The sequence below is a fragment of the Pleuronectes platessa genome, chromosome 10 (genome assembly GCF_947347685.1).
Source record: "Pleuronectes platessa chromosome 10, fPlePla1.1, whole genome shotgun sequence".
Taxonomy (NCBI): domain Eukaryota; kingdom Metazoa; phylum Chordata; class Actinopteri; order Pleuronectiformes; family Pleuronectidae; genus Pleuronectes; species Pleuronectes platessa.
In genome coordinates, this window is record NC_070635.1 from 15,501,877 (window position 1) to 15,518,738 (window position 16,862).

A 16,862-nucleotide genomic window follows, 5' to 3' on the forward strand; every position below is an offset into this window, starting at 1 on the left:
TAAAGACGCTAAAAGTGTGTGTATAACGAGAAGTGACGGACCAACTGGAGGTGATGCCAGTGTTGCTCCTGCTGTATATCCGAGAAATAGAGTGGCCGCATTCCAAGTAAAGAAACATCTCCTCCCCCTTCTTCACGGAGCGGTCTGGACAGCTGGTTACCGGCCAGACAGCGAGCCAAGATAACCAGTGACAGGGGCGGCTCCTGGTACAGGCGACATAGGAGACGGATTTCTCATGACGTGACACATGCAATGTAAAACAATACATTAAGTCACACCATCATTCTCTTAACCCCGGGGACGCACCGGAGGTAGAAGCGCTGCGAAAAGCGGTCCGCTTCCTTTCCTCGCCCATGTTCGCACCGGCAGCGTAGTGCTGGGAAGAACCAGGAAGCTCCGCGGCCACACATACGCATATAATCTCCTGTGAAGACCAGCATCATTTACCCCTGAACCAGCGCGGAGAAATGATGATAATGATGACAAATTAAATATAAAAAAATCAAATTAAATTAAATTAAATAAAATTAAAAAAAAAAAAACTGCGCGCAAACATCCTGCGCAGAAGCCCATTGCGCACATGCTGCGCAGAAGCCCATTGCGCACATCCTGCTCAGAAGCCCATTGCGCACATCCTGCTCAGAAGCCCATTGCGCACATGCTGCGCAGAAGCCTATTGCGCAGAAATTGCGTGCGCAGTTTTTTTTTCTTTTTTTTTTTTCAATAAAATGTTTCCCCTGTTTTTATATTTAATTAATTTAAATTTACATAGTGTAAGATATTTTGCAATTAATAAGTGAAATCCTATAAATTTTAAGAGTTCAATATATTTTCAGCTTAAAGATGGGAAGGAGTGGGATTTGCCCCGGGTCCTTCTTGTCGAAGAACGGACGCTCTAAAAACTAGGCCACACCGCCTGATGATTGCTGTGAGGAACTAAGCACACCAAGAAGATGGACAAATTATCATGTGTGTATGTCCGTGTTATTTTATGCTGCTTCACAGAAAAGATTTTATACTTTACTACATATATTTGACAGCCTTAGTTAAAAGTTACTTTTATATTTGTGCCTTTTAGATACTGGATGATTGTTAGAGAATAACCCAGTACGTTTTCCAACCTTGTCTTTGAACGCCTTACAAGAATCACAGTCTGCTGTGATGTCCTGAGGCTGCCCCCTGCTGGCTGCTGGGTTCCTCTGCTGCTCTAGCTTGGTTTGTGCAGCTTGTGATTAACTAAAGTTGTCCATAAAAGACAATTTTTAATATCCTTCAAGGGCAATTTGATGTACAACCAGCAATCAGTGCACAACAAAAATAAACCAATATAAACAATGTAAATAAAACACAATATAAAAACCCTATAGACTAAGTAGCAGGGGGAAATTAGCTTTTAATAAATGAACTGATAAGTCGACCTACCGAAAATTACTCATCAACTATTTAGATATTCTAATCTACTTTTAATTTCCTGTTGTGAATGAATGAATCTGGAATCTTTTCTCAAAAAATATTTCCCCCCCCATAGGGTTTGTAGTGGGAAGCTAATGAGGTGTTTTATAAAGATGTGATCGAAAACGTCAGACCAAGTGAATCCACTTTATTTCAGCGTGAACAGAAAAAAAAGAAGAGAGTTTCATTTCACTTCACAACAGTTCCTCATAGAAGCATGATGCATACAAAGAGAGGTATAAAAACCCACTCCTTTTGGCAGCATAGTAGGGACATTTGCTGATGTCACCACCCGAGGCTCCGTGGACATGCAAGCCAGCATCTAAAACATCCTCTAGGATGGCTCCCTGTGTGAACAGTCAGGCGGCGGCTCGCACAGAAGTTGCGCTTCCGTCTCAGGTGTGTCCCTGACGTAACCCAGGTGCACAATTCAGAAAGCACCGCAAAGTAGCCCTGGAGAGGAAAGAACAATATAGAGGCAAGAATCACCCCGATTGTGGACATCATTAATGTTTATTTGTGTCGACATGACATGATATGCTATCAGTACAGGACTCTTTTGATATATTTTATTATATATTTTTATTGTTTTTATAGCTTACAAATTTGTCTGCCTGTGTGTGCATCTGTTTACAGTCCAAAAGTTCTTGACCAGTGAGCTGAGCTCCCAACTACGGTTCGGAGCCGAGACATTGGCCAGAGAAGAAAACACTTGGAATACGTTGCTTGTTTGGTCTGCATACAGGGGTGGACTGGCCATCTGGCATACCGGGCATCGTCCCGGTGGGCCGTTGACCCAATGTGGGCCAGTCTGGTCCGCTATGTTTTTTTCTCTTCTTCCTCTCTAAATTCCCTCCAATTTGGCCGGCCAATTGGCTACAGAGGGCTAGCGGTGTGTTGCCAGCATCGACACATATTATTGGTCTATTGTTTGTCATTGTCAATCAATCATGGGCTGACAGTGCTGTCAATCACAACACAAACCAGGGTGGGGCGGGACCTCATGGCATTGGCGGGGGGAGTCGCGGGACGGGCTGCTGCTGAGACAGAAACTTAAAATGGATATTAAGAGTAAAAAATGCCCGGGTGGCGCTGAGAAGCAACGAAAAAAAAAGCTGAAGTCTCTGTGGGTGGAGGCTGCTAATTGTGCCAAACTGACGGACCTATGGTAAGTAACGTTGGGGCTGGCTAGGCTACATTTTTGAGACATGTCCAAAACAAAGTAGGAAACGTTTTTGATTTTGTTTTAATATGCTGAATTGTGATATTATGGGTTATTATTGTTCAGATGATTTAGCTAAGCTAGCTAAGAGCTGCTAACGTCGTTTACTGTTGCCATAGCAAGAAGCCATGGACCCCACCTGATCGGAGGGGCGAGAAGTGGCATCGTTCCATCCAAGCCCGTGGGCTTTCTCCACGCTGCCTCCTACGAGCATCAGCCGCAGGTGAACATCGCCTTTGGCTTTCCATCCATCCAGAGGACCGAGAAGACGGAGGAGGAAGCTGTGAGGAAGGAGCAGGTCCGGCCTGAGGAGACCGTCAGCTGTTTCACGGACAACTTTCAAGCGTTCATAAGTCACGAGGAGATGGACGGTGAGGAGAGCCTGCAGGAAACGGTTGAGCTCATCTTCAAGAGGGCCGTGCAGAAACCAGACTCTGCTGCAGTCTTCGCGGAGCTGTGTCAGCGCCTCTCAACAGTAAGTGATGCATCTATGACTGGAAGCTACTTTTATCCTGATTCTTACTTAGTTGAGAAGTTGATCTTTTTTTGCAGGTTGTAACATTCATTTAAAACTTTGATAAACAGGCTATGCTAACCCCTTAATGCACACCATGGCTCATATCTTTGAGATAAATGTATTATATAATTTAATATTCCAGGTATTCATTAAATATCCAGGTTTTGATTACCAGAAATATTGATCTTTATTTTTCCTTTATCACTTTATGAACAAACATATATTTTGTATTGGACATATTATTCTTTCTCACTAGTACTGGATTGTGAAGAAACTCTTAATAATAATTTACATTTGTTCATCAGGTAAGAAAGGAAAAAAGAAAATAATGATTTGTGTTAATCAAAAACAAGATAATTGAGGAATACCTGAAATACTAAATTAATCAAAATGAATCGTCACTTTGGTTAATCAAACAATAAGTTAATTTAGATTTGAGGATAATAATCAGCACACACTGATAATTGCTGACTGCATTTGGTGTTTGCTGTATAAAGTTATTCTTTACACATAAATAATCACAATGTTTTCCTAAGTATGTGAGTTGCATTTGTGTTAATATTTCCTTATGGTTTTCTTCTCTTCAGGTGGAATTCCAATCCTTGTCCGACTGGTCGGCCAGCGTCTCCTTCAGGTCCCTGCTGGTCAAACACTGCCAGGCAGAGTTTAAGAAGAACTTTGAAAGGGAGGACATTTCTCGGAAGGGGGGGTCCTGCCTAGAGCCAGTCAGGGACGTGAGGGTTATTGATCGACTGAGGGAAGAGAAAAACAACGCCAAACCCTCCTGTTGCTCCATACATACCATCCGGTTTATTGGGGAGCTGTTCCTCTCCAAGGTTCTGGATGAGAAAGCAATGCACTACTGCATCAGGACGCTGCTGCAAAATGGAGACGGGCCGTCTCTCGAGAGCCTCTGTGAGCTCCTCCTGCTCATCCAGCAGGACCTGGAGGTGGTCACATCCAGGGAGGTGATGGACTCGTACTATGACCAGCTGAAGTTCGTCGCAGAGAAAGGGAGGAGGGCACCAAGGCTCTCCCTTTTGTTGAAGGACACGGTGAAGGCAAGGTGACCACAACATGATACTATCCACCTGGCTACTTTACGCAGTGCTGCAGAGAAACAGAGTAAAACAGGCAGAGATCTGTTTGTATCATCAGCCACATTGTCAGCAAGAATAATTATTATTATCAGTGTCTGATTTTATGAAAATGTGTCAAATAGCAAATGAGAGATGAGATATTTTCAAAACTTTTACATCATGTTTCTGATCCTCAGGTGAATAGTTCCTTCAGTCAGCGGTTTGAAAGTTTCCAGCTCGTCTTCATCGCTCCACACTGTAACTCAACATTTGTCACTTTAACCCTGTACAGACTTTGGAGAACGCCGTTATTGTAAAATTGTATTGTACTTGTGAATGTAAATACACTTGTGCTTTTTTCTATTCTAAATAAAGGATATGACATGATATTACACAGAGTGTGATTTTGGTTTGTGATGTCTTATCGCCGTAATATGTGCTTCTGAAAAACTGCTGCATCCAGTAATTATGAAGGAAGAGAAGGAAACATAACAAATCCTGATAACAGACTCATATTCATACATTTTCTGATAGTGCAGCTCCAAGTTGAGTTAATCTGATCATGTTGTCCTCTTCATTTGTTTACTTGAGAACTAAATAGAGGTTTTATTTAAGATGATATAACACATTTAAACTCTAACTTTACAAATTTCTCAAGTTGAAATCCAGATAATAAAGTTATTTTCAGGCTTTAACTCTTTATATAAAACTTCTATCCACTTTATAAATGATCTGTTCTGTTGTGCACGATAGGGGTTTGTGAGCTGTGGAGAGTTCTGTTCATACAGAAATCTACTACTGAGTCCCAATTGTAAATAAACATTTTGATAATAATTTGTACTGTTTCTTGTTGTATATACGTGCGAGTGATGAATCAGAGTAATAATTCCATCAATTTTCTAAACTGTCTTTCCCATTTAGCATCTTAGTTGATGGAGACCCAGAATCAAATCAATACTTTCTTTTATTTGCATAGTCAGTATTCACAAATCACATTTTGCCTCATAGGGCTCAACAACCTGTACAAGGAGCGACACCCTCTACCTTGATAAAGCAGCAAAGGGGACAGTCAGAAATAGACACCAGAAAAGTAATAATAAGTGAACATGTAATACTTTCTACTGTGACGCTCAGTCATTTATGTTTATGGTTTTCTGTCTTGTGTTTTCTATTTCCTGTTTTATTTTGTAGCCCCGCTGTCACTGTCTTGTTTCAGCTTCTCGGTGTCTCACTTCCTGTCATTGATTGTCTTCTCCAATCCTCATGTGGTTCACCTGTTGTAATTGCTCCTGCCTTCCCTCTGTCTGTCTATTTTAAGCCTCTGTGTTCCCCAAGCCCTTTGTGGGTTCGTATTCGTTGTCTACACGTGTCAGATATGGTTAGTCTTTTCTGCTGTCTCGACCAGCTTCCTCGTTCTTTGTTCTCCGAGCGCCTTGTCGTCAGAAGTTGACCTGTTAGTGTTAGTGTTTTGTTTATTGTCTTGTTTAAAGACCTTTTTGTATATTAAATCCCCTTTTTGTTATAACCTCTGCATCCTGGGTCCATCTCCTCCACCAAACCGTAACATCTACTAATGCAATGAAATATAAAAACAATTAAAAAATACAAATAGAATATATTATACTATAATAGATAGCAGGGGCGTCCTTAGGCCTGTTTTTAGGGGGGCTGAAGCTGAAGCCCCCCTAAAATGTTCTTCAGCCCCCCAAAATAATTATTGGAATTTTTTTAGATTTTTTTTTAATTAAACTATTGTTTTACACATGGACAAATTATTTATAACTCTAACATGCTACATATGTAAATGCGTTTCTGGTTCGTATGTTTTCTCCCCCTTCAAATTACAATCCAATAGCCTCTCATCATACTTAACAATAAAAGACCAGGCACTAGGACCTTGGGGAGTCTGCATCGCTGCTGCGCTGGCTTTCTCACTCTGCCAAGTAACGTCTCTCATCAAGACAGCAGGATTACAGCCAAGGAGTTTAGCTCATAGTAAATGATGCACGGAGTGAAATGATAAGTACAGGTAGTTACAGAATGTGGCTGGGGCGGGGCGGGGGGGGGGGGGGGGGGCTGGGGGGTGGGCGGTCATGTGGAGGATGCTGCTGCTTTAATAGTATTTTATTATTATTCAATTATACCGGTATATTATATTATATAGATAGAACAAGATATTTACAGTTGGTTTATTAAAAATGCTTTTCAGTAAAAGTCAATAACAATAACTCCAATAATGACTGAATCGGGGAGGGTCTTTTTGAGCAATGCACTAGTGCAGTCCATGGATCTGTAACTGTTGTGGTGTTTCACTGTGTGAAATGACCATGCAGCCTCCGCTGCATTCACTGCATCCTCGTTCCCTGTTCTGAGAAAGTACTGTGTGATCGAGCTAGCACTACCCTCGCCTCGGACAGCTGTTTTGTGCTTCTCGGTGTCCAGGTGGATTTTCAGATCTCTTGCACCTCCATTGGACACCGAGACATATGTGCCTGCTTTGCACACTGTGCACAAGGCTTCTCATTTGTCTCGACCCGGTCTGAAAGCCGGGAAACTCTTTAGTAATTCGTCGGTAAACGAGCACTTGCGCTTCGGCATGTTGCTTGCGTATGACTGACAGTCACGTTGTCTACGTTCTGATTAATAGGGCTGACAGCATAGGGGCGGGGATTAGGCTACGTCGCACGCAGCGCCGTGGGCAGTGCCCTAGTGCAAGTGCATGTAAATGTAATGGTCCAAAGAAGGTAATTTTAAAAACCAGGACATTTCCTCACTTTCTAAAAATAACCTGGGACACCCGGGACAGGTCGTGAAATACGGACATGTCCCGGGAAATACGGACGTATGGTCACCCTAACTAAGCTAGCTAGCTAGCTATTTTGTTAGAAAACGTCTCCAGTGAGCAAGAGTGTGAACGAGTAAATTTAAAATGTAAGAAATAACTATCGACAGCTCTCTATTCTTTGCATTAATATCTATCTTTAGTATTTTAAAACAATAATATCAGTGCCTATAGAATGTTGTTGTTTATAATCAGTTCATAATTGTGTTGTCAAATTTCACAATGACCCTGAAATTCTGTCTTTTCTGTTATCTTATACTGAATGAATGCAAGCAAAGATACAGAGAAAAATCACACTCTTTCTGATTGAGCCAATCTATGAACTGTATGAAACATGGATATCCGCAGCCCCAAATGAGCCTCCTTCGGGGCATCCTTAGGGGCTAAGTCCCCCCTTTCTTTCAATCCTAGAAAACGCCCCTGCTTGTAAGGATTCGTTCAAAACGAACGAATCGTTCACGAACGACACAACACTAGTGGTGGATGATAGGAGTGTCGGAGTTACGAACAAGAAGTGTGTCGTGTTCGCTGGACTTTAATAAAGTTAGACATAAAGAGAGAAGTTTCCCGACGTCTATATGCGAGGACGCTACAATATGAACGTGTTCACCGTTCAAATTCATTATTTGTCATTGAGTTGCGTTCAGTTCATCGTTCTCATAAAGGTGAACGTCTTCAATGAACGCAAGAACTCAAATAAATGCCCTGTCAGATATAAAAACACATTTGGGGGGAATTGATGACACAGAGAGTAATTTTTATTCTTAAATATTGATGAATGAAGAAAAAGTTGGGCTCCAGCAGAAGGGCACTTTTCTCATCCAGGGCAAAAGGACCAGTGCTTGAGCACCATAGGGGTCTATCTGTGCACGTGCCTGATCAGGACCATAGACTGGATATAAAAAGCTCAGGACCATTCTACCGCAGCCATTCACACAGACTGTGATACCACGTGTAGTTCGTTCCCGGTATCGCGAGACTATCTCCTCAGACGTGTCTGTGCTGAGCCGGCGGAGTTTAGTCAGCATCAGCATCCTCTGCCGGACACAGATCACCGGAAGGATGCTGCAGCGAGGAGGAAGCGTGGGGGATTGTGTCGCTTTGACCATCTGATCGGATTATAAACGTTTCAAACCCGACATTTAAAAAAAAAAACGATCTAGTATTGTTCTTGTTGAAGACCTGCGTCGGCATCGACGCCATGCTTCCGTCGTGCTGCTCCAAACCCGCGGCGGACGGCAGCGGTAAGAAGAGCAGCTCCGTGGCCAAGCTGCTGCTCGGTGTGTTTGTGGTGTACTCGCTGCACACAGCCTGGCTGCTGTACGGCTTCCTCAACACCAGACCCTGCGACGAAGACAGAGGAGAGACCTGCATCACCTCCTACCTGACAGGCAGACCCAGACTCCAGGTCAGCACGGGCCTCTGATCCCAGCAAGCATGCAGATCAGTCAGCCATCAGTAATAAAACGAGCCTTTCATTTCTGTGACATCCAGGTCGAGACCACTGCAACGCACAGGGCTGGGCCATAAAACAGTATCAACCACTAGTGCACTATCATTTTCATCCATAGAAATATAACAAAGGACCAGTGTGTATCAATATAATAATTATGCATTGTGTTATCACAGTGAGGAAGTAGAAGTTGGCCAATATCCGATCTGTAAACGGTTTTGCTGTTTATCAAGTGTTTGTTGTTCTCTGCTCATAAAACCGAGTTTAAAATGTTCATTCCAATCTTATTTCATTTGAATGTAAGTTATATAGTTGTCTACATTTTGTGCTCCATTCTAGGAATAACCTATGACACTATTTAACTGTAATCTATTGTTGTTGGTATCTGTTGTATAATTTAAACTAAGATTTAATAAGTAGAGTTTGAAACCACATCCTAATTCAACCTAATTCAACCTGTAAACATGAAAGAAATAATAATGTATCTTTTATCATGATAATTATCATTTATTACAACATGGACCTGTCAACAGAGAAGATTCTAGATCAGTCTGAACCTCTGGCCTGATTTGGTGATGTTGGAAATCACCACACGTTTTATTATTCTGAACAAGACACGGCCGGTTGAGTTGGGTTTATCTTTGATCATGTACTATAATCAGGAAACCCCCTGATGCATTGTTCTCTTTAAAATGAATAATGATTATTTCTCTGCCTCAGGGTCAACTTTGTTAGGTATTTATGATATGCAGTGTTTAATTTCAGTGAATGACTTAAAAATCCACCGCATTATATTTTCTGCTGCTCCCGATAAACTCACTGCTTCTCCTCTTTTCATCCAGCTGAGTGTGTTTACCTGCCTCATGCCAGACAACAGCCAACTCAGCCTCGCTGTAAAAATAGACCCATTTGACCCACATTCTGCATTTGAAAGGTGAGTTTGAGAAGTTAATAATACAGCCATGTATCCCCAACTTGTTAAACAACACACAGAGTTCGCTTATTCATGCAAATTAGTCAGGTCAATAATAGTTGCAACACAGAAGACGGAAAGTTTAGTTTTATGTGTAAAATTTAAAGGAGCAGTTACAAAGCTGTAAACCTCTTGCCAGTGGTGGGATGCATAAAGTACATTTACGTCATTAATGTACCTAAGTACACTTTTCATGTATCTCTACTTTACTTAAGTAGATTTATTTCATGGATGCTTAGCAAATATCTGTACCACTGTAGGTCACCATAATGATTTAGTAGACTGTTGCATTAGGAAATGGGTCACACTCTGCGAGTACTTTAACTTTTAACTAAGGTATATTAAAAAGCAAGTAGAGACCTACTTTTACTCCACTAGAAAAGTAAATGTAGTACTTTTACTTGATTACAGTTTTGTCTATTTATTTGTACTTTTACTTCAGTAGTACATCCTCCACAACTGCATCTTGCATAGACTCAGAGCATAAAGAGGTAAAACTTAAACCAAAAGCATAGAAACATGTACATTTTAAAATAACATTTGTAAAGCGCAACATTAGTATATTATGAATGTTTATCCCCTTTCCTCTTTTTTCCTCCCTCATTCCCCCGCTCTCTCTCTTTCTCTGTCTCTCTTCATAGGCAGGTGAATGTCTCTCTGCCAGAGCAGACTCGGTCTAATGGCACTCTTTTCGCAGTGGTCTATGTTCACAAAGCCAGTGTTTCCCCTCTGGAGGACAGCAGAGAAGTCCACTACGCGGCTCAGCTCACCACCCACATCACGGCCACACACACTGAGGGGCCGAGGGACCCGCACAAGGTAAAAATGCAACTCAGCTTCCTCTCTCAAAGTGTTTTCATGTGTCAGAAGCCATGTGAGGCGCCATGTACGTATACGTTCGTTTTTCTGGCCCCATCAGAGGTCCAGCCCCAGAGTAGAGAATCCTGTGTCCCATTGGAGACCTCACCTGTCAGTCACCATGATGTCAGAGGACTTCACCTTCAACAAGGCGGGGCTTCCCAGTGATGTGCGGCGATACATGAGAGTGTAAGTGTCCACAGGAACCTTTGGAGGTCGACGCCAGGGGATCAGGCAAAGTTCTGCTGATCACTGCTTTAGCACTGATGCTCACCATGAGAGTTGGAGCTACGCTTTAAGAAGCTCTTCTATTAGCCGTTTGCAAGAGAATTAAGTGGATTATATATAGTATTTGAGAATGAGAAAATACAAAAAAATGATGAACTGAATGATATCAAGAGAAGCATGGGAGAGTCCAAACTTCTCAATATTAATGTGCTGTGGCAAACTAGAGAAATAAGCATTTATTTCATCTGTACACCCTGCTGCTTATACTCTTCATACACCAGTAGCATACATATATATATATATATCATATTTTATACAGAGGTAAAATGATCTAATAATCAACAAGAAAAAGATGACAACGAAGTAAGAATATTTTTTAATTTGTATTTACTTGTATAACACTTTATGAACACTTGTATCCAAAGTTAGCAATAACCAGCATAGATCATTTTGTTTTTCACAAATCACATACTTCAGAAAATACAGTGCAGCATCACCAGATGATTGCAGCTCTGTAGGAGCACACGTGCTTGAATATAACTGTTTTTCTCTGCCTCCCATCGTAGGTCTCAGGACAGACATCACATGATCTACCTCCCTCTGCTGCTGGTTAATGAACTCAGCGTCAGAGTCAGAGACCTCATGGTTGGAGACTTTTATCCACATGACGCCAAGTCAAATCTTTTTCCATTAAATACTGGGTCAGTTAGTTTAACTTGATCACACATGTATGTATCCGTCCTTCAACAGGAGATCAACAGCAGCACTGTCCACCTCCCTCTGACGGTGTCCTACGAGGGAATCTCTCTCAGGGGATTCAGGTTCTGGGTTCATCTGCAGGATGTGGTTTATTCCCTTCGACAGTTTGGTGAGTTAATAACACAACAGATATTTTGTTATATGACGATCAAGGGAAAGTTGATTAACACAAATACTGATTGGGTTCAGGGTTATTTAGTATTTTTCATTGTAATAGAAACTTGTTATGTTTGAGGAATGACTTTCGCACAATATTTAGCAAATGATACATTTTTTAAATATAGGCCTGTTGATGTTCATAACCACGAAACTGATCTGAATCCTCTGTTGCTGCCTCTTTGTATTTATTAAGGCTTCACTGAGGAAAACATTGATGAAATTAAAGAAACTCTGATGGGATCCAACCTCTACCTGTTAGTGCTGACTGCACTCATCACAGCTCTGCAAGTAAGATGATGTTACACCTAGTAAAACACCGTACCACACATATTGGAATGCACCTGAAACAAAATGTCATGTATTACTTCATAGAGCACAGTTTGTGAGTGTCATGAGGGAAAATGGCAACTGAGGCATTGTAAAATTAAAAGCATGTTGTTTTTCTGTGTTTGTTTATTCTTCTTAAGCTCATCTGTGAATTCCTGGCTCTTAAAAATGACATCAGCTCTTGGAGAAAAAAGAAGAACTTGGTGGGAATGTCCCGAAAGTCAGGTGAGAACATCTTCACATTATTCAAGCTTGACTTTTTAAATAAGTTTGCATCACTTAAGGCTTCAATGAGATAATGTCGGAGGAATTGAGAGCAGTGACAAGAATCATTACAGTTTTGATGTTAATGATCTAAAACAGTAGGTAACAGTAAGTCTGGTTTCGACCAAAATCACCTGGTCTCTGTGGTCCCAGCAACTTCTTCAAGGAACTAAAAGTTCTACGTTTCCACTTCGATCTAAAGACCAGGGGAGGTAAGACAACTCGGCCTGCTGATGTTTGAAGAACCAACAGCTACATCGAGCAGTTCATCTCTGGTGCACCAGGTGGCGGTGTAAATGAGCGGTTTTAATCGAGCAACACAGAAACAGAAAACATAGAGAAAATTTGAAATCACCTCCCTGCAAGGGTTCTTGGTTCCTGGGGAGAGTTCCCACATTGGGAACACAACTTAAGACATCACCTGAGAAATGTTGAAACAGTTAGTGTCTCTCTCTCCCCCCCCTGTATTTGCAGTTCTGTGGCGTAGTCTCAGTACTTTGCTGATTTTCCTCCATCTGCTGGAGGAGACCAGTCTGCTGGTGCTGCTCCCTGTTGGACTGGGCGCCTGTGTGGAGGTATTTAGGGTTTTTATCTGTCACCTCCAACAAAACAAGAGTGATGTAAAGATCATGACACTAAGAGTGTTTTCTCACCAGGTGTGGAAGGTGTTTAAAGTGTTTAAGTTCAAGTTGCTGTGGAAAAGCTCCAACCTGCACGTGAGTCACTGATTTGTGTTCAAACTTAGTTAATAGTTAAAATGAAGTGGCAGAGCTGTTGTGGTATAAACAACTTTCAAAGTCTCTTATAAAATAGCTTAGTCCAGCCTCCTGGCTCCAGCCCTGTTACTCTATTAATTTATTTATTTCTAACACGTCCTCTTCTCTCACTGTGCAGTTAAACAAACTGGATGAAGAAGAGAGGAAGACGCTGGAGTATGACACACAGGTATCAGTATGTTTCTGTCTCGTCTGTCAGAGCTCTTGATTCTACGTCTCGGCCTCCATCTTTAATTCATTTGAATGTTCTATCTGGTTCTCTCTGCAGGCGTCCAGATACTTGTCCTACTTGGTTTATCCTTTGTGTATCAGTGGAGCTATTTTCTCTCTGGCCTACTTACGCCAAAAGAGGTGAGCTGATCACCATTATTCTGCTTTGCCGCATAATTCAAATGCGGTCTTAGTGCAGTGCCAGCAAATATCCAGGTCCTGTGCAAACATTTCAGTACAAGCATCTGCTTTATCCAGTAAGATTCAAATCAGACCTGTGAAGTAAGATGTTTTTAGTGATTATTGTGTAGCATTACTACCAAATGTACTGTATATTGAAAGCTGGTAGATATACTATCTGTTTTCGTGATTGTTAAACTAACATTAAATTGTATTGTATGTTGACAGTTATTATTCCTGGTTGATCAACAGCCTGGTGACCGGTGAGTCTTTATAAAACAGCCTCATCTATATGACTGAATGGTATATATTAATATTTATAATGATGACTTAATTGAATTAGTGTCAGTTGACACCTTTACTTTTACATCGCTTATCTCCTCGCAGGAGTTTACGCCTTTGGCTTCCTGTCTATGGCCCCTCAGCTCTTCATTAACCACAAGGTCTGTTCTGCAAACCTCATCAGAGGCAGGAAAACCATAAGTGTATTAAGTATCTATAATAACCTGATGATCGTGCTGAGTGACACTGAACTCTATCCTCTCTTTTTATGGCTCTGTCTTGTGTTTCCGGTTGTCTGGTTGTCAGTTGAAGTCTGTGAGTCACCTGCAGGGGACGGTGTTGATGTACAGAGTGAGTACAAACACTTTCGGGCTCCATCATACTCATGTGCACCCAGCACTTCTTACTTTACTGCAAAATAGTCCCAGTTTGCAAGTTATTTAATCTCCTGTGTTTTATACTGAGTTTTACATTCACTTGTTTCCTGCTGTCAGACAAAATTAGCTTAGCAAAATAATCCCTTTAATTTCATTCAAGCTGCACCAAATTACACACACTCATAGATATTAGTCCTCTAAACATGTCTGGTAAAAAGCAGAAAAAGAAGCTTGCAATGTTAAAGAGAGTGAAAGAAAATTCACACCAATATTGACTGGGTTCCTCTCTGACCCATGCTGCATAATTTAAACAAGTCCTGTGTAAATCCGTCTGTTAGTTTTTGTGTATTCCTGCTAACTAACAGATAAACACAGCTGGAAACATCACCTTGATGAAGGCCATTAGCTCTGTGACCAGTTTTACCCTCTAGAGAGACTTTGCTTCATAATGACGATCATTATTCTCTTTCTCCTTCTGCCCTTCTCTCCACCAGGGAGTGAACACCCTTATCTCAGATCTGTGCTCCTGCGCCTCCTTTTTCTTTACCTCCGGATCCTTCTCCTCCTCTCATCAACTCTCCTGCTTCAGAGATGAGCTGCTGTTCCTCCTCTACCTCTACCAGCGAAGGTATGACATGTAAACCGTAGACTGTGTATAAAGATGGACGGCATGAGGGCTCCCTGAAAGTGAAGCCAAAGCATCTCGATCGCCTCCTGGTGGCTGGCTACAGTATAGGTCATAACCCCTACTTACTCCATATTAGCAAATGGGACATGGGTCGAACTAAAAAGTCAAATAAAACTTTTTGTAAGAGGACTTTTCTGTAATTTTAGGGAAGCTCTTATAACCCACAAGTGTTTATTTTTCACGTAAGTTTTGTATTAATTAGTTTTTTGATGCTAAAAAAGAGTTAAACGCCGTGATTGACAGCTGAGACTGACACGTGATTGGTGGAGCTTGTGTATTGGTGGGACCTCGCTAAGGCAGCTCCATCCCTCGATCTCTACTGCGCAGACTCTGGCTCCTAATGCACAAGATGGCGACGTTCATTTCCAGCATATTTTGGCTTCATTTCTGGATAGTGGCCACTAGTTGTCCATCATTCAGTCTATGGTCTCTCACTTCAATGATTAGTTTGCTTTTATTATTGTGTTGCTAAGATAACTGCTCTCTTCTCATGTTTCCACTAGGTTTTACGCCGCCAAGGCCAGGAGGCGAGACTCTGGGAGCCACAGCAAGAAAGTAAAAACTCAGTGAGGAGGCGAGAAATGATATATTTCCCGAAGTGAATGTGGTGAAACTCATTTATGAAAAACAAAAAAAAGGGAAGATGTGAAACAGAGACTAACCATCGTCAGATCCGAGGCCAGTGGTTCTGCGTCTGGATCCTTGCTGCTGTACACTCACAGTGCTGCTGCTTTCTGCTTGACATTCATGATTCCTCTGTTACCGATACTGGGATCGACAGTGACTCATTCATCTCTAGGTTCTCTCTGCTGCACATGCAATGCTTTATTCTGCTCTATATGCACATGTGGGTGTTTCCTGAAACATTGTGAAGGACGGAGCTTCCCACAGCACAGATAGCTTGATCCATCAGTTCCCATCTGCTTTAACCAGACTCGATTAGACTAGACTGAGTTTCGCTCTTTTGCTTCACTGGTTTTTATATTGCTGTCTCAAAAGCTTGAATCATGATTATTCTTCTTAACTTTGTGAGGCTCCAAAGACAAAAAAAAATAATCTGACATATTTTTTGTATCGATTTATATGCATTGAATATATTCTGTATGCTTGATCCAACATTTAACTGAAGCTGGGATCGCTTTTAATAATGGCATAAAATGCCCAATAAAATGTGAAAGCATTTCATTTGAGCTACATGAAGCTATACTCTTGTATCACATCAATTTATGGATGCACCATTACATCAAATGTAAGTTATTCTGCACAAATGCATCAGCTCAGAGCAGCATTTTTAGGTTCTTTGGAAACTTTGTTATTCTGAGCAAAGTTCACAACTTTAAACACATCAGCAATGAGAAGCAATTTTCTTTTGATTATCCATTTGGGGAAATAAATCAAATTATTGTTTTATATTTTTGTTAATTGACAACCCACATTAGGTTCCTCCAAATCCTGAAATTGTATTTACATCAAGGTGCATGGAAGTTCAGTCCGAGCTGATCAGCTGGTGAACAGGTCACAGGGTCCTACGACCAGATGTATCGATATAATGTCTCTTAAGTGTAAAATGCCAATACTTACGTTTATTTTGTATTTTGTCATTCGTAATGTTCACCACAATGTATTACATACTGAGTTACTGTATTTGCTCTGTCATTGTACTGTAAAATGATTTAAAAAATAATTTGCATCGTGATCATGGATAGATAATCTATAAAGAGAGACGACTGCTCCCGACAAGTTGCTGCAGATGGTTTGTGTTTGTAAAATCCTCACAAAGCAGTTTGACAATTTACAATGTAGTTGCCTGACTGAAGAATAAGTCTGCTTCCTTTCACCCAGTAGCATCACAGGAAGCATTTACCTTGAGAAGACATAAACACAGCACTAAGATGGAACTATACAAATTGTTTCTATTACCACACAGTTTTAGTGTGTTCATCTGTGGACAGATTTTCTTCTATCAGCTAGAGCGTCACAAGATGCCGTCACTAAACTGTGAAGCTGAGATCAAATTGAAGGAAAGATGGTTGTGGTCAGACCGAGGGTGCTGGAAGTGGAAGGGTGGAACAGAAGGGAAGGGGCCACATTCATTTTTAGGGTCAATCATTCCCATCCACTCAGGCATGAGGTAAAAGTACAACTTGTGCTGGGATCCCACCAGCTGCAATAGATTCAGCATGGTGATGTTCTGACAACGAAGTACTCGGTAGTAA

General features: G+C 41.3%; 1 protein-coding gene across 1 annotated transcript; it reads left to right on the forward strand.

Annotated features, from left to right (window-relative positions):
- Positions 1 to 8,313: 8,313 nt before the first annotated feature.
- On the forward strand, positions 8,314 to 15,216 carry LOC128450034 (lipid scramblase CLPTM1L). Its single transcript, XM_053433440.1, has 17 exons — positions 8,314 to 8,520; positions 9,408 to 9,499; positions 10,180 to 10,365; positions 10,472 to 10,585; positions 11,191 to 11,269; positions 11,375 to 11,492; positions 11,736 to 11,830; positions 12,010 to 12,094; positions 12,608 to 12,708; positions 12,790 to 12,849; positions 13,028 to 13,078; positions 13,178 to 13,260; positions 13,528 to 13,562; positions 13,687 to 13,742; positions 13,888 to 13,932; positions 14,453 to 14,586; positions 15,150 to 15,216. The coding sequence occupies exons 1-17, from the start codon at positions 8,314 to 8,316 to the stop codon at positions 15,214 to 15,216; spliced, it is 1,608 nt and encodes a 535-aa protein (XP_053289415.1).
- Positions 15,217 to 16,862: the final 1,646 nt, after the last annotated feature.